Source organism: Papio anubis, chromosome 7 (genome assembly GCF_008728515.1).
Source record: "Papio anubis isolate 15944 chromosome 7, Panubis1.0, whole genome shotgun sequence".
Classification (NCBI taxonomy): domain Eukaryota; kingdom Metazoa; phylum Chordata; class Mammalia; order Primates; family Cercopithecidae; genus Papio; species Papio anubis.
Genome location: NC_044982.1, coordinates 131,485,517 through 131,504,519, shown reverse-complemented (window position 1 = coordinate 131,504,519; position 19,003 = coordinate 131,485,517). Strand labels below are relative to the sequence as shown.

The 19,003-nt window shown below is 37.2% G+C and overlaps 1 protein-coding gene across 5 annotated transcripts in view; it reads right to left on the bottom strand.

The window, feature by feature from the left end:
- Positions 1-19,003, bottom strand: part of LOC116268515 (transcription factor 12) — a 254,290-nt gene that overhangs the window by 109,917 nt on the left and 125,370 nt on the right. For all 5 annotated transcript variants that reach the window (XM_031668626.1, XM_031668625.1, XM_031668629.1 and 2 more), the window contains exon 4: positions 15,246-15,310. In XM_031668626.1, coding sequence (XP_031524486.1) covers positions 15,246-15,310 — 65 coding nt within the window. The remainder of the gene's footprint in view (positions 1-15,245; positions 15,311-19,003) is intronic.

Here is a 19,003-nt window from a genome sequence, read left to right as displayed (position 1 = left end):
TCCTAAAATAAAATTAGGTATCAGCTCATATTATTGATTTTTCTGTCTTCCTGAAATAAATGAGAAGCATTATTGATTACTTCTGATCTTGTCCTGGAGGTATCTCTGGCAAAAAGAATACAGAAATATCCCAGAGGATACAGAACTAGGCAAAGCAGTTTTATTGTGCCAAGCTATCTTATTCAAGAGAGAATTAGTATTCTGAAATTGCATAGTACGAATTTCTTAACATATTTTTGGAAAATAATCTTTTTTACAGTCATCTAGACTATCTTTTATAGAAAGATATATATATTCTCTGTGAAAAATATATCAATACTAGAGAATAATTAATAAAAGGTTATCTCCCAAAACACTAACGCAGCCTAGATGACTGGCCTAGATTATGTGATAAAATCTACAATAAGTAAGTTATATTTTGAATTACATATGACACACCTCTAGCCTGTGAACAAAATTTCCAATTTTTAAAACTAAGGAACTGTAACAGCCTATGTGATACATATATTTTAAGTTTTTTCTCCCTCTTCATCTGTAAGAAATAGCCTAATTTCCAGATGTGAACTTGATGAGTATAAGACTTGGTGGTGATAATGAACGAAAAGTAAACAAAAGGAATAAAGTAGTAGGTAGACTTGGCCAACATCCTTTATTAATGAGAACTCTTGTTAATTATATTAGAAGGTACTCTAAATATGATTTTGTAGGAAGATGGAAGAATATCCTGTGTAAAATGGTGCTGTTCAGTAAGCTAGGAGGATTCAGAATTATACTGCAATAATTTGGATAGTCTTTATTCTCAAAAGGGAAAATAAACTAGGCACAGTGGTATGCACCTGTAGTTACAGCTACTTGGGAGGGTGAAGCAGGAGGATTGCTTAAGCCTCAAAGTGTGAGGCCAGTCGGGGCAACACAGTGAGACCAAAAAATAAAAAACAAACAAACAAACAAAAACAGAAAGGGAAAATTAAGTGTTGAAAAACAGGCTTGCTTTCTCAGAACTGAGTTTTGTTAAATGGCTTGGCTTAAACGCCAAGCCACTCATAACTTCACATCAAATAAGGGCCTAATTAACCCTAGGTCAAAAATTATTAGCATCATTTTATGATTAAGATTTAGAAGTACTAACCTATTAATTTATTTAAGAAAATTAGATGGAGAGTACCTAATATGTTATACTCACATACCTCAAAAAATTTAAAATATTGGTATGAATTCATGGAACCTCTGCTGTGTTATAAAAGAATTCTATAGACTTCCTTAATTTCAAGCCTATCTTATACCCCTGAAATTGTATGCAGTTTTAAATATGTAAAGGCAAGCAGCTGTTCAAAAGATTTATCTTTTTGGGGAGGGAGTATGTGGAAATTAAAGGAATAGAAAGGTATAAAGCACAATTATAACAGAATACATAAACTGTTAAGATTTCACAGATTCTTTATGCTACAGTACCATGTGTTTCTTTTGTCACTGAGGGATCAAGAAACAAAATTGTTCTAAGAGCAGAATTATTACAGTATTACCATATTTGCAGTTGTTCTAATTTTGAAAAATCACTGTGTTTTAGCTGTAAATCCATTTGAAGTTTCAGAGATTATGACAGAGTAACCCAAGAATGATAAAGAAGCCTCTTACCCCAAGTCATAATCAGATCAAAATCAAAGGGTGAGGGCAACTCAGGGCAAAATATAAATGTTGGGCTTTAATAATATTTCAGTCTTTGTTAATTTTCTACAAACGATTAAAAAAACTAACACATTTCAAATTTGGAAAATATGGCCATTTGTGAAATAATTGTATTATGATGCAAATTCATTTACATTGAAATTTCAGGGATATGTTTGCAATTATCAGCATGTTGTTAAAGAATTCTATCCTGAGAATCTCATTAGATAGTGATGCAAACTACAGTTATCATTCTGAGAACAAAGGGATCTTGAATGAGTAATCAATAGCAACTGGCAGAAAATGAGACATTAATTATGATCCTCTCTAGTGTTTTGTCTAAGACAAGATTTCATTAAATGCTTTGTGCAACCTGAATAGTTCTAAGTCATTACTAACACTTTGGACAATATATTAATTTGCAGGAGGAAGGAGGGGGGGAAACAGAAAAACAAAAGTGAAAGAAAACCTGAGATGCTTCTAATCCTTTCCTAAGGTCAATAAAAAACCACCAGCCACCACTAGCCAACTGTTACATTGGTTCTTTTACAAATCCCAAGTCTTATAATCTCAACATAGCCTCTTGAAAACTTAATATTGTCTATACTTAAAGTATCATGCAAGTTTGAGAAGATAATGACAGTCATCCATCAAATGTATCCTGCCAACGAAATCAGCCCAATCTTTAAAAAAAATTGTTTCTTTTTTCGAGACAGAGTCTTGCTCTGTTGCCCAGGATGGAGTGCAATGGCACGATCTCGGCTCACTGCAGCCTCTGCCTCCTGGGTTCAAGCAATTCTCCTGCTCACTGCAGCCTCTGCCTCCTGGGTTCAAGCAATTCTCCTGTCTCAGCCTCCTGAGTAGCTGGGACTACAGGTGTGCACCATCACGCTTGGCTAATTTTTTTTTTGTATTTCTAGTAGAGATGGGGTTTCACCATGCTGGCCAGGCTGGTCTTGAACTCCTGACCTAGTGATCTGCCTGTCTCAGCTTCCCAAAGCGCTGGGATTATAGGCATGAGTCCCGTGCCCAGTCAATCAGCCCAATCTTTCTAGCTTAAAAAAAGAAAATAAACTACGCATGTAATATTACAGTGCTAAAACGTGATAATCTAGCAGTTTCAGTTTCCTAATCTTCAATTACGAGTCGCAATAGGAAATTTTACCATCTTAATTTTTCTTTTTCACTAATTTTTTTTTTCTCAACTTCCCTCCCAAATCTTTTATCAGCCAATGAGAAGATATCACAGTAGAGAGATCTGGGATGTAGATCACTAAAGATAGACTTCTTAGAAATAAAAGAAATATGAAGAGAACAAGCTAAATGTCATTTTAATATATCCAATATTCAAATAATTACATATATGCAATAAGAATGACTTTCCTTTAGGAATGTATAGGCTTCCATAAAAAGTTCAACTTCCAAAAATGCTATAGGGGATTTTTTGAAAGCAGTCTTATGAGGTTAGTAGTGAGCATATTCTAAGCATGTCTACTTCAAAGTGAGTTTTTCTGAATGTCTGAATTTATTACTCTCTTATTAAAAAGGCCTAACTGAATGTTTTCCTATGTGTTACCAGTATGCCTTTGCGACTTTTCTTTAATGAATACAAAGAAGCCAGCTGTGTGAGGTACTAACATTAGAAGAACAGGAGATGAAATCTTACTTCTCTTTGGTATTTGTGGAAATGGTGTTATGTAGTCCTACTATTTTCAGAAGAGTTCTAATACTTTGAAGTCACTCTTTTTCTCTTTAATACCAGCTTTAACATGGAACAACTAAGTATCCTCTCTTCTCAATTCCTTGCATTTTCGTAAGTATAATTAAGAGTAAATAAACCCCAATATAGCATTAGGCATATAGTTAGGCATGTAATACTTCAAAAACTGAAAATTACACACTAGACATCTTCAAAACATTAAACTTTTTAGTTTAGAAAATTTCATATACACGGAAGTAGGAAAAAAAAAAGTACAATTAACCTTCATGTTAATTGTATCACCCAGCTTTGACAGCTGTCAACCAGCTTTGACAGCTAGCTGTCAACATTCTGTTGTTCCTGCTTCATTTGTTCTGCCATCTCCTACCCCTTGTTACATGCTCCAAAACTGACAATAATCCCTTATCATGTAATAGCCAGTATGTGGTCACCTCTTTTTTCTGTTTTGAGATGGCATCAAATCTCTACCCATTATTTAATAGGCTTTTTTCTCCTGAAATAAGTTTACAAAAGAATAAATGGACTTTCTGAAACTGCTTCCAAAGAGCACTAAGTATCATCAAAAGTATAACCATCAATTTTCATGGAGAGAACAGAAACAAAGAAACAATGAATGCAGCCTGGGCAACATGGCAAAATCCTGTCTCTACCTAAAAAATATAAAAATTAGCCGATTGTGGTGGCACATGCCTGTAGTCCCAGGAGGCTGAAGTGAATTACCCAAACCTGGCAGGTCAAGGCTGCAGTGAGCTGTGATCACACCACTGCACTCCACCCTGGGTGACAGAGTGAGACCCTGTTTCACAAAATAAATAAATAACTAAATAAAATAAAAATAAAAGAATGAATGAAGCTTTTTCCCTGCCAAGTAAGCCCTGCATAATCCAACACTCTCTCTCTCTCTCGCATTTTAACAAAAATAGGACACTACAAGTGTCTATTGACTGGGCACGGTGGCTCACACCTGTTACCCCAACACTTTGGGAGGCTGAGGCAGGTGGATCACCTGAGGTCAGGAGTTTGAGAGCAGCCTGGCCAACATGGTGAAACCCCGTCTCTACTGAAAACACAAAAAGTTATCCGGGTGTGGTGGGGGGAGCCTGTAATCCCAGCTACTCAGGAGGCTGTGGCAGAAGTGCTTAAACCTGGGAGGCAGAGGTTGCAGGGAGCTGAGATCATGTCATTGCACTTCAGCCTGGCAGACAAGGGCAAGACTCCATCTCAAAACAAAACAAAACAAAAAAAAGTGTCTATTGCCTGATACTCCAAGATTAGACTTTCTTTCCACAAAACAACTATGTTCCAAACAACCCACGAAACGCAGATCACTCTGCAGGCAGCTGATGGCTTGTTAGTCTTACTTATACGCTCTTTTCTAGATTACATGGTTCAGATTCAAACAACATTTTCTCAGTGCCTACTGTGTGCCAACTAGTGTGCATGTATGTCCCTTTCACATGCTACCTTATGAGTCAATCATCTCTGGATAGCTTCCACATCAATCCAAGAGCTAGTCTTATGTTTTCTTAATCTTCGTGACTCCAACAATTTCCTAAATCACCAACCTACTCCCCAAAGGAGGACTAGATTGTTAGCCCTGGAAACCACTTGACTTGTGAAATCTGCAAGTCCAATATTTAACTCTTTGACATAACCTCTTGTTCTTATAGAGCCATTATTCTCTTATTACTTACTGCAAGTGTTCTTTCACTGCATAACAACCAATATCTTGACCTTTTTTTCCAGTCACAAAGTTTAATCATGGCTTCATTTCCTTCCTTTGAAACCTGGTCTATTACTTTAACCATTCTCTTATCACTACATCAATTCTCCTATCCTTCTAATATTGACCAGTTATGAAATCTTGGGAAAATTATATAACTTCTTGAGGCTTCAGGTTCCTCAGCAATCAAATGGGAAGAATAATAGTAACAGATGCAACAGCAGCAACAATACCACCATCTGAGTATGTGGGGACTAAATGAAATTATGCTTATAGGGTCAAGTGACTGATACATGCTAGTTATTATGTAGCATCATCATTGTTAACCTATCTAACTGGCCTGCAAACCTGATCACTATATTGATTCAACCATTTGCTGTCTGTGCTTACACATGTAGTTTGCTGGGTAGTATTAGCATAAAAGTTGAAGCACATACACATCCATATAGGTTAGTATCAACAGTAATTTCTGGTCACCAACCTCAGATGGATCAACACCATTTGGAAAGCCTTTTACTTGTCACTAGAGAGTTCATGGAATTGAGAAACATTTTAAGGTCTTCTACTTCTTTTTCTTTAGAGACAGGATTTCATTCTGTCACCTAGGCTGGAGTGCAATGGTGTCATTATAGCTCTTAAACTCCTGGGCTCAAACAATCCTCCTGCATCCACCTCCAGAGGAGTGGGAATACAGGCATGCAACACCATGCCCCTTTTAAGGTCTTTTATTTCAATCAAACAACAGGTACTGTAATCTCTCTATTATAAAATGCCAGTAAAGTGGATGTGTACCCTCTGCTTGGAAACATCCAGTGAGAGGAAAGTCATTTATCTACCAAGGTTTAATATTCTACCCCATTAACAGCTCAACACATGACAATATTTCTTTTTAAAATTAAGCTGAAATCTGGAATGCTTAATTTCTACCCATTGTCCAACTTTTTAACCTTCAAAGTTACAGAAAAGTTGAATTATGCTTCAAAAACTTAAAAGATGCTCTTCATGTTACTTGAGTAACTAACTTATTAGTTCTCTGAATGAGTTGGTTTACTTATGCCTGTTCTGAAACACGTTTGCTCAGAATAGAATACAGTGCCAACTTTCGTGTTCTAAATATTATGTTTCTAATAATTCTGCCCAAGACTGAGGCTACTATTAGGTTTGTTGTTACATAAAGATCAAAATTGCTGTTTAAAACAACTAGTTTTAATTAATCCTCTTGGGGAAACAGCAGGCCAGTGTAATCATGTTACAAGCAGAAATGATCTTGTTCTTGACATTACCATAGAACAAAGGTCTAGAAGGGACTGGAAACTTGTTAATTCACTGTACCTAAACCTCCTGCCATGAAGAGAAAAACTGTAGAAGCCTTAGGTAACCTTACAGAGTTGTAGAAATTCTTTTTTTTTAAGAGACAAGATCTCGCTCTGCCACCCAGGCTGGAGTGAAGCAGCATGATCATAGCTCACTGTAACCTCAAACTCCTGGGCTCAAGTGATCCCCCTCAATCACTTGAGCGATCAGCTTCCTGAGTAACTAGGACTACAGGTGCACACCACCACCTGCAGTTAATTTTTAATTTTTTTTTTTTGTAGAGATAGGAATCTTGCTAAGTTACCCAGGCAATTTGAACTCCTGGCCTCAAACAATCCTCCTGCCTCAGCCTGGAATGCTTTATATATCCTAGGTATCAGTCCTTTGTTAAACATACGCTTTGCAAATACTGGACTTCTAGACTGTGGCTTGCCGATTTATTTTTTTTTAACCTATGTCTTTTGATAAGCAGAAGTCTTTAGTTTTTGTTTTGTTTTCTTCCCCTAAAGAGACAGGGTCTTGCTATGTTGCCCAGGCTGGCCTTGAAATCTGTAACCCAATTTAGGAAGAACTAACATCTAAGTGACAGTAAGCCTTCCAACAGATGTTTGAGTTTTCACTGTTGACGCTTTGCCATCTTCTGTTACATTTTTCCCTCAGTATTTCATGCTTTTGGATACTACTATAAGCAGTACTATTCTGTTAATTTTATTTTCTAATTTTCACTGCTAGTGTACAGAAATACAATTAACTTTTTAGATTCACTTTGTATCCTATGATACAGCTAAAAGTACTATTTATTTTTAGAAGTTTTCTTGATGATTCCTTAGGATTTCCTATGTACACAAACATGTCATCAGCAATTCAACTTATTCCTTTCCAGTTTCTATGACCTTCTTTCTTGTCTTCATACACTGGCCAAAACATAAAATGGTAAGAACAAAAATTCTTACCTTGATGCTGACATTAGGTGGAAAGCATTTAGTCTTTCATCATTAAGTATGCTGTTAGCCATATATTTTTCCATGTTTGTCTTTTATCAAATTGAGGAAGCTACCTTCTATTAGCTTGCTGAGAGATTTTATCATGAGTATTCAATTTTGTCAAACACCTTTTCTGTATCTATAGAAATGATCATATTGTTTTTCTTCTTGATGCTGTTATAATGTGGTGAACTAAATACATGGATTTTCAAATCTTAATCCAAACTTTCACTTCTGATACAAACTACACGTGTTATTTGAGTATTGCCAGGATATTGCTCACCTGATAAAAAGAGCTGAGAAATGTTCACTCCTCCTGTTTTCTAAACTAACTTGTATAAGATTGGTATTTTTTTTTTCCCTAAGCATTTGAAAGAATTAATCATTTGAAAGAAGCCATATGACCCTTATGCTTTCTTTGTGGGAAGGTTTTTGACATGAATTTACTTTCATTAACAGATATTCAGGCCTGGTGCAGTGGCTCATGCCTGTAATCCCAGAACTTAGGGAGGCCGAGGCGGGGGGATCACAAGATCAGGAGTTTGAGATCCGCCTGGCCAATATGGTGAAAATACAAAAATTAGCTGGGTGTGGTGGCAGGCACCCGTAGTTGCAGCTACTCGGGAGGCTGAGGCAGGAGAATTGCCTGAACCCGGGAGGCAGAGGATGTAGTGAGCCGAGATAGCGCCACTTCACTCCAGCCTGGGCAACAGAACGAGACTCCATCTCAAAAAAAAAAAAAAAAAAAAAAAAAAAAGATAAACATCTATTCAGATTTTGTTTCAATTTGTCTCCTTTTGGTAAGTATTTTTCAAGAAATTCATTTATTTAATCCAAGTTGTCAAATTTACTGAATTAAGTTATAATGTTTATTCTATTCTTAATGTATATATGATTCACAGCAGTAACCTCTCTTTCATTCCTGGTACTGGTAATTTGTGTTCTTGTTCCCTTCTCCTTGTTAACTGATCTAGTTAGGGGTTAACCTTATGATTTATTTTGAATAGCCAAATTTTGATTTTGTTAGTTTTTTCTATTACATTGATTTCTGCTCTTATTTGTAGTATTTCCTTCTTTCTATTTATTTTGGGTTTACTTTGTGCTTCTTTTTCTAGCTAAGTTCTTAGGGTAGAACCTAGGTCATTCACTGTACATCTTTTCTAATATAAGCATTCAAAGGTACATTTTCCTTCCAGGCACTTGTTTAACTGCACCAACACGTTTTGTTATCATATTTTCATTATTATTCAGTTAGAAATACCTTCTGAATTTCCTGTGGTTTCTTTTTAAAATGATGCGTCATTTAAACATGTTGCTTAACTTCTGAACATTTGGTGTTTTTCTAGATATCTTACTGACATTGCTTTTTGAGACAGAGTCTTGCTCTGTTGCCCAGGCTGGAGTGCAGGAGTGCAATAACTGCTCACTGCAGCCTTGAACTCCTGGGCTCAAGCAATCCTCCTGCCTCAGCCTCTTGACACCACACTTGACTAGTTTTCTTTTTTTTTTTTCTTTTTAATTTTAGTAGAGACACAGTCTAACTATGTTGCTCAGTCTGGTCTTGAACTCCTGAGATCAAGTGATCCTCCCGAATCGGCCTTCCAAAGGGCTGGGGTTACAGGCATGAGTCACCACACCCAGTCTTATTGACTTCTAATATAACTTTGCTTTTTATTAAACTTTTATTTTATATTCAGGGGTACATGTTCAGGCTTATTATATAGATAAACTCGTGTTGGGGTGGGGGGGTTGTTGTACAGGTTATTTCATCACCCAAGAAGTAAGCCTAGCACCCAATAGTTATTTTTTCTGATCCTCTCCCTCCTCCTATCCTCCACCTTTAAGGAGGCCCCAGTGTCTATAGTTCCCCTCTTTGTGTCCCTGAGTTCTGATCAGACTTCTTCCTTAAGTCTTTTGTGTCCAAAGAACATACTTTGTATGGTTTCAAACCTTTCCAATTTACTGACACTAGTTTTATGGACCAGCATATGATTCCAGCCTGTTAGTGTAATGTGTGCCCCTGAAAGGAATTTATGTTCTTCAGTTGCTGTATGCAGAGTTCTATACATATCATTTAGGTCAAGGCTGTCGATAACTAGTTTATTTTGTTCTACATCTTATACTAAATTTTTTGTCTAGTTATTCTGCAAACTGCTAAGACAGAAGTATTCAATTTTTCAAGTATGATTGTCAATTTGTTTATCCCTCTCTTTAATTTTATCAATTTTTGTTTTGCTTCATTTGTTCTGAAGCTTTCTTATTAGGCGTATACACATTTATCATTGTTATGTCTTTCTGATGTATCAACTCTTTTATTATTTTACTATTATAAATGTCTGTATATGATACTGGGTATAACAGGAAAAAAGAACAAGGAAAAACCAAATGGTATAAGCTTATTTCCAAACAACTAAGAGTTAAGTAAGGTACAGTTTTTAAAGTTGTCATTTTCTCAAGGGAGTAATATCTGAACTCAGATGAAACTTCACACTTTCTGAAAAAAACCAAGACCCTGCCATCTTCTACATTTAAATACTTAGAGAAAAACTTAAACTACTTGAATAAATATTTGCTTAAGAGGTATAAAGGAAAAATTTGTTATACTGATAAAGGATTTTTCACTTAACTGGTAGTTTTTAAAGTAATATATCTATTGTTAATAAAGATGCTGGCTTCTATGCTCTGTGTTTGATCAATAAAAAAAATTAATTGCAGAATGATCTATCAGTGTTTCCAGTAATACTGTGACATGAGTTTCTTTTCAATGGCTCATCAGTTAATGTGATTGCTGTGAATGTAGTATGAGGACACTCATTTAGCAACATATTATTACATCATCTTAACATGAAGTAAGGCCCATCAGGCATTATTAAATTAGTCTGAATTTTGCAGTATGTCAGCAGCATTTTATGTACATTAATAGCAGAGTTAATGCCCCTTGGGGGATTCTGTTGAACAAAAATGGTTTCAACGTGGTGTTTGGGTATCATTTTAGAGTCACTATTTATATTTCCTTGGATTTGCTTTTGTCGCTTGTGAATAGGTAAGACAAAATGGCAGCGTTAAAGTGTATTTTTTGTCCCTCCTCTGACTCATTATAATAAATACTGTTTGGAATACGTGTTTTTCTTTGAATAGTTTGTCCTTGCTGCAGAATAATCTTTCCACTCTGCTGAATTTTAGGCTTCCTCTCTGGGGCTCACAAATTGCTTCTACGAATTCTTAAAAAAAAAAAGGTATCTTTCTGTCATTTGAGTATCTTTAAATCTTGTATATAGCAATATTGTTATTTTGTATCAAACATTCTAGTAGCCTTGTTCTTCTCTTTTCCATAGGCCTTCCTGATCTCTCCAGAATATTTATAAACTGTTTGTCAAACAGCAATCATATAGTTTCCGCTAAGGATAACTCCTATTGGCTTATACAGAGGAGTTGGCATGTACAGAGGAGTTGGGTTTCTCAAAGCACGAACTCTAGTCCATGTGAATCAAAATCACCTGGACATTCGTTAAAAATTTAAATTCCCTCTGGGAGTGGTGGCTCTTGTCCGTAATCGCAGCTCTTTGTCAGGATGAGGTAGGAAAATTACTTGAGCCTAGGAATTTGACACCAGCGTGGGCAACATAGTGAGACCCCATCTCTAAGAAAGAAAATACAGCAAAATTAGCAGGGCATGGCGGGTGCATGCCTGTAGTCCCAGCTACTCAGGGAGGTATATGAAGACCCAAATTACCTTTTATTATGTGGGCCACATGAATTTAGAAATGTAATATTATGTATTTATTTTTTGAAATGTTTTCACAAGCCCATACACTTTAACTTTCAGAGACCTACTATGTAGGTGGAAGCAGAAACTGCTTATCTTATCTTTCAGATGAAGAAATCAATGCAGAGATGAGACTTGAACCTAGGTCTCTTGACTAAACCTTATATCCCTTGAGCCCAGGAGGTCTTGTGAGCGCCACTGTACTCTAGCCTGGGTGACAGAGTGAAATCCTGTCTCAAAAAAAAAAAAAAAAAAAAAAAAAAAAATTCCCTATCTCCTTCTCAAATTAAAATGAAGGAAGGTAATAAGGGCACAGAGTTGAAATCTGAGGGATTCCTATGCTGAAGTATAGTCATATAGCCAAAACACTCAAGCATGAGTTTAGGTTTCCCACTTGCTAGATATGTAACCTTAAGTATAATACCTTACAAGAACCTCTGTTTACTACTCTGCAAAATGAGTTGTTGTTAAAAGAATTAAATGTGATTATGTTTAGTTCAATGGCTAGTTCAGTTAGTGCTCAGCAAATGGCAGCAAATGTTATTACAGTGCCACACCTTTAGATTTAAAATAAATGTCTTTTGATATAAGAATTAAATCTGGTACAAATGCACATTAATCCTTGGTAAAAACTGTTAAGATTCCCCTTTGCAAAAATGGACAATTACATTAATAGAACTTATTGCTGACTCTAACTAAACAGCAATACCTTTGCCAAGAGGGTATAAAAATGTTAAGTGAAAACATTTGAACATAATAAAAACATTAATATAAGCATGGACTATGATTTTAGATGTAGCTGTGGTCTCAAAAAGCTTACAATAGTGTTTTCTTCCCCCCTCAAGTTTAGCAGTAACATTAACATTAGACCAGTGGCTCTCAAACAGTTAGGTATCTTAAAAATAATATTAAAGATCCAAAATATCTTTTGTTATATGGGTTACATGAATTGAGAACTTTAGAATTATGTGTTTATTTTTTGAAATGTTTTCATAAGCCTATACAGTTTAGCCTTCAGAGATCTACTAAGTAGGTGGAAGCAGAAACAGCTAATCCTATCTTTCAGATAGAAATCAGTGCAGAGATGGGACTTGAACTTAGGTCTCTTGACTCTAAACGTTTTGTCTTACCCCCCTCAACTGACATTTACTGACCTTCTATTGTATGATCAGGAACTGAGAAGAGCACTTTCATATATCTGATAAGTAAACAAATTTGTTATGGTTATAAGGTATTCTTATACTATGATAATACATATAAGATTCAACACTGCCTAACTAAGCTGCTGTCTTATACTTAAGATGAAGATGAAAAGACTTTTAAGGCCCTGAAGCAGGGTGGCAGACAAGTTAACTTAATGATATGTCACAGACGCAGTCTGCAGAGCTTACAAGCTTAAACCTACATGATTCTTTGTAGTTACTTTTATCAATCATTCATTGTCCAAATGATATAACTTAGTTTGGTTATATATTTATTTATTTATTTTTGAGACGGAATCTTCCTCTGTTGCCCAGGCTGGAGTGCAATGGTGCAATCTCAGCTCACTGCAAACTCCACCTCCTGGGTTCCAGCAATTCTCCTGCCTCAGCTTCCCAAGTAGCTGGGATTACAGGAGCCTGCCACCATGTCCCACTAATTTTCGTATGCTTAGTACAGACGGGGTTTCGCCATGCTGGCCAAGCTGGTCTCGAACTCCCAATCTTAGGTGATCCGCCCGCCTTGGCCTCCCAAAGTGCTGGGATTACAGGTGTGAGCCACTGCGCCCGGCCGCAACTTAATTTTTAAAATTTGGTGTACTCTGAAGAGATTCAGAGGAGTGATGGTTAGGTGGCCTACAAAACTCGCACAATGAGTACTATAGCCAAGATCAGAAATTAGATCCACAGCCTCCAGTTTAGGTCATTTATGAACTAAAATTCAGACTATGAAATTCAAACAGTAACTTCTTAAAAAAGAATGAGCTCTGATATCAACTATGAATTGCAGAAATATTACAATCACCAATCCACATCTGATATAGACCAAAAAAGAGGGTATTTTGGTTTTCATCAATGGATATTGCTAAAACTATACAGAATAAATCGTATATCTTGGTTGGCCTTAAAGTACTGTTACCTTTGAAAGAGGTCAGAAAGGTACCTTAATGGAGGCTAGATGTTCAACTGCTGCTTTTCTATTTTTTACTGTGATCTGAATAAGCACTTACATTCTTTGGTTCTCTGCAATTTTTAACTAGGCATGATCGGTATGCTGGTAAATGTTTAACAACTGTTTAAGAAAACGGAAGCCCTGAATTGTAACATTTTTGGATTTCCACAGTGTAAACACTTCCTTGATGGCCATTTTTTTGTTTTTATTTTTATTTTTAGAGATGCAGTCTTGCTACATTGCCCAGGCTGGAACTGTACTACTGGGCTTAAGTGATCCTTCTGCTTTGGCTTTCCAAGTAGCTGGGACTACAGGTATGCACCACAGTGCCCAGCTCATAATAGTCAATTTTAAGATACCAGTGTGATGTCAACCACGCTTGCTAAATTCCTAAAAGTTTAACAGATTTGGCTCTTGTGAGCTAGTAAAAGCTGGTAAAGCAAAACACTGGCTATGACACAATGCTAATCTATATATATTTTAAATGACTAGGATAAAATAAAGCTAACCATAAATGGAAAATAAAGCAATCATTAGTAACACTAAAACTTCAAAAAATCACTTGGATGAAAATAGAATAAGACTGCTTGGTCTGAAGCCAAGAAATCTGAGTGTTGGTCCAGTTACTACCCCCAACTCTACGATACTTAACAAATCACTTACTCAGACCATGCCTATTTGCCATTAAGGACATGGGAATAGATGATCCTTAATTTTTACAATATATTGATTTTCTCTCTCTCTTCCTTCCTTTCCTTCTCCCTTCTTTCTCTTCCTTCCTTCCCTCCCTCCCTCCCTCCCTTTTTCTCTCTCTCTCTCTTTCAGACAGAGTCTCACTGTCACTCTGGATGGAGTACAGTGGCACAATCATGGGTCACTGCAGCCTTCAACTCCTGGGCTCAAGTGATCCTCCTGCCTCAGCTTCCCAAGCAGCTGTGACTACAGGCATGCACCACTACACCTGGCTGATTTTTACATTTTAAGTAGAGACAAGGTCTCACTATGTTGCCCAGGTTGGTCTCCAACTCTTGAGCTCTAGGGATTCTCCCACCCTAGTCTCCCAAAAGTACTGGGATTACAGACGTGAGCCACCGTGGCCAATCTACTACAATACATTATTTTATAATGGGAAGGCATATCACAAAACAGGATGTTATGTAAAACTCTCTTAGAGGCACAATTACGAAATATGTATTAAATGGAGTATTATTAGCACAGCAGTTAAAACAGGCTCACATGCCCATGCCTGAAATTAGGGTAGGCCCTCATGTAAAGCATGCAGATGGCAGAAAACAAATTTAATATGTTCTGCCTTTCCTTTCTATTCTTTTTGGCTTGATTCTGATGGGAATCTGCAGGTGAATTGTGTGTTCAGGATTCTCAGTCAAAGGTATGAGGAAAAAGGCAGAGAAGATGCCCATTACCAGAAGCACAAAATGCTAGAGAAGGTGGACAGTTGAAACAAAAATTCCAAGTCGGGGAGGGTGTGAAGCCTAAAAATTGGTAGATGCAGCATTGAAAACAAAATGCTTCCAATATTAATGATCAGTTTGACATTACAGGATATTCAAGCTATGCAGATCAATCATGTAATTTTTATGTACCAGCAATTATGTTTTCTGTGAGAAAATATGCAAGAAAAATTCTCAGAAATGACAGGCATTTTGGAAAGGGGTAGAAAGATAACTGCTACTTTGTTTCTAGTTAAAATGGAGGAGGGTTATGAAAATCTTTGATGATAAAGACAGCCTGGTAAACTGGGGAACTGAAACAATTTTAAGCAGAGAGAGCAAAAAAACAACATTTAGTTACAAATTAAACAAACAGTAGTGAAATAAATTTGATAATTTCTATCTCATCTATTAATAGAGTCTTTATGTGTTTAAAAACCATCTCATTGCTTTTTTTAATTATTAAACTTACTTGACAGCCTGGTAATCCAGTATCTCTGCTGTACAGGGAAAATGAGCCTCTCTCTGATGTTTTTCCTATAAAACAAAGAAATTAACTTTATATAAAACTCCTCATTTATTGACAATCAAAATTCTAGACTACTCATGGTAATTATATTGCAGTTTAAAAATAGAACAAATTAGAAATAAGAGGATACAATCCAATAATTTGTAAAAACTTGCTATCATTTCAGTCAGTCTGAGTCAAATTCTGGGCAGGATATAGTGACTCACGTCTGTAATCTCAGCACTTTGGGAGGCTGAGGTGGGAGGACTGCTTTAGTCCACTAGCTCAAGACTAGCGTGGGCAATAGTGAAGCCTGTCTCTACAAAAATTAAAAAATTAGCATGGTGATACATGCCTGTATTCCCAGCTACTCAGGAGGATGAGGTGGGAGGATCACTTGAGCTATATAAAGTAACATGTAAATACTTTATTTTCAAGGTATAGTATTTTAAAACACAGTTAAAAGAATGAAAAAGACATTTATACACCCAACAATATGGTCCATGTACCCACTAGTTAGAATGTTTTCCCATGTTTGCGTCAGATTGAACCTTCTTCTCTTCTTTCTCTCTCAAAAATTAATACAGTATTGGGCCGGGCACGGTGGCTCACACCTGTAATCTCAGCAGTTTGGGAGGCGAAGGCGGGCGGATCATGAGGTCAGAAGATAAAACCATCCTGGCTAATACGGTGAAACCCCGTCTCTACTAAAAATACAAAAAATTAGCCAGGCATGGTGGCACGCGCCTGTAGTCCCAGCAACTCAGGAGGCTGAGGCAGAAGAATTGCTTGAACCCAGGAGGCGGAGGTTGCAGTGAGCCGAGATCACACCACTGCACTCTAGCCTGGGCGATAGAACAAGACTTTGCCTCAAAAAAAAAAAAAAAAAAAAAAAAAAATTAATACAGTATAGACATAGCTCAAACCACACCTCTGGATAACCATTATCATAATATTGATGTGCATATTTACCATGTATGTTTTGTACTCTTAAATATATATTCATATTCTCGAACAATATACATTACTGTTTGCATTTAATACATTTAACAGATGGAATTACATGCTATTTATCTTGAAACCTGCATTTCCATATATTATGTTTTGACCTATGTGTTCATAACAGATCCCTAGTTTGAGTATCTTTACTGCTATACAATGTTCCATTATACAAATAAAACCAGTTCATATATTCCCCTACCGAAAGATAGTTTTTATATTTGTTTGTCATGAGCAGTATTGAAACAAATATCCTTGCACGTCTTGTAAACACACACACACACACACACACACACGTCCCTTCAGGATAGACACAAATAAGGGAAACTGGTAGATTAAAGGATGCTAACTTTCAGCTTTACAGGCATTGATTACCTTACTATGCTCAGAAGTCACCATGCCCATTTATATTCTTCCCAGAGACATGTAAGAATTCTTGCTGTGGTGGGGGACAGTGGCTCACGCCTGCAATCCCAGCACTTTGGGAGATAACATGCCAGAGGCGGGCAGATAACCTGAGGTCAGGAGTTCAAGACCAGCCTGGCCAAAATGGTGAAACCCCATCTCTACCAAAACTACAAAAACTAGCCAGGTGTGGTGGCACACACCTGTAATCCCAGCTACTCGAGAGGCTGAGGCAAGAGAATCATTTGAACCCAGGTGATGGAGGTTGTGGGCAGTCAAGATTGTGCCATTGCACTCCAGCCTGGGCGACAAAGTGAGACTTATCTCAAAAAAAAAAAAGAATTCTTATTGTGACTATACCCACTGATAACGGTTTGGCTGTGTCCTCACCCAAATCTCACCTTGAATTGTAGGTCCCATAATCCCAACATGTAGTGGGAGGGACCTGGTGGGAGGTAACTGAATCATGGAGGTGGTTACCCCCATGCTGCTGTTCTTGTGATAGTGAGTTCTCACAAGATCTGATGGTTTTATAAGGGGCCTTTCCCCTTTTACTTGGCACTTCTTGCTGCTGCCATGTGAAGAAGGATGTTTGTGCTTCCCCTTCTGTCATGATTTTAAGTTTCCTGAGGTCTCCTCAGTCATGCTGAACTGTGAGTCAATTAAACCTCTTTCCTTTATAAATTACACAGTCTTGGGTTATATTTTTATTAGCAGCGTGAGAACGAGCTAATATACCCACAGTTCAAAACTTTCATGGCCAAGTATCAGGAATAGAATGGGCCAGTTCTTGAGGGAGAATGGATGTTAAGTCTCACAGCATTAACAGTAGGGTACTCATTCATAGGTATTCAATATACTAAGCGAATTTGCAATGTAGCATTTTTGAGGTTCAGTAACTAATGCCCCCAAACATGGTGCTTTGACATGCTGGATTGAAGCAGCAGCCTCAAGGTCTGTCTAAGTCATGCCCTCTCCACCAGACCCCTCCCCACAATCTTCTGTTTTTTGCAAAGCACAGAATGAAGTTGTTCTCTGAAATTCCCTATCTATTTAGAAAGCGGACCTGCCAAAGAAGAACACAACTGTCTTCCCTGAGTTTCAATAATTCCTTCTATGTCAGTCATTCTGAGTTGGCATTTCCCTTCAGTCTCTGCCATCTTCTTGTTCCAAGAGGATTTCTGATCCATTTTGATTAGATGCAGGGAAGGCTGTGTATGTCAGAATTCCAAGTGTACAATCCTGTAATGGTTTTATTTTGTAATAACTAGTTTTACTTAATTCATTTATTTATTTTGAGACAAGGTCTTGCTCTGTTGCACAGGCTAGAACATAATTACATAATTACAGTTCACTGCAGCCTCCAACTCCTGGGCTCAAGCAATCCTCCCACCTCAGCCTCCCAAATAGCTGGGACTATAGGCGTTTGCCACCACGCCTAATTTTTTAAAATTTCATTTTTAGTAGAGACAGGATCTCACAGTATGGCCTAGGCTGGTCTCAAATTCCTGGGCTCAAAAAATCCTCCTACCTCAGCCTTCCAAAGTGCTGACGTTACAGGTATGTGTTACCACGGAGGCCTGGCATTATTATTACAAGGATTATTTTCCCTATCTAAAGGGTTAATAGATTTCAGATTTAGAATTGTAAAACTTCTACATCAATTAGTCAGCATGACATGTATACTTTAATGAAAATGATACTAGTCCATTTCTGAGGCTTTTAAAAAATAATTACGTATCATATCAATAAACAATTTTCAACATCCTATTCACGTGTAGAGTTTTTTTAATTAGTGAACTACATTTTTTATTGATTGATTTTTTTTGAGATGGAGTCTCACTGTCACCCAGGCTGGAGTGCAGTGGCATGGTCTCGGCTCACTGCATCCTCCGCCTCCTGGGTTCCAGCGATTCTCTTGCCTCGGCCTCCCAAGTAGCTGGGACTACAGGCGTGTGCCACCACACTCGACTAATTTTTGTATTTTTAGTCGAGATGGGGTCTCACTATGTTGGCCATGCTGGTCTCGAACTCCTGACCTTGTGATCTGCCCACCTCAGCCTCCCAAAGTGCTGGGATTTCAGGCATGAGCCACCACACTCAATCATGAGTTAATAATGTATTGTATTTTGACTCAAATGTCCCAGTAAGAACTCTTAAAAAAAAATGTTGAGGTGGAAAAAGGAACAAGGTTAGAGGTGAGTATTAGCTCTGTTTTTAATAATGTACAGCTTTTAAATACAATCTTAATTATCTGTGTGGAGGCTACCCACATAATAGATCAGTTTAAAAAACCTAAAGTTTTAAACTTACTTTCT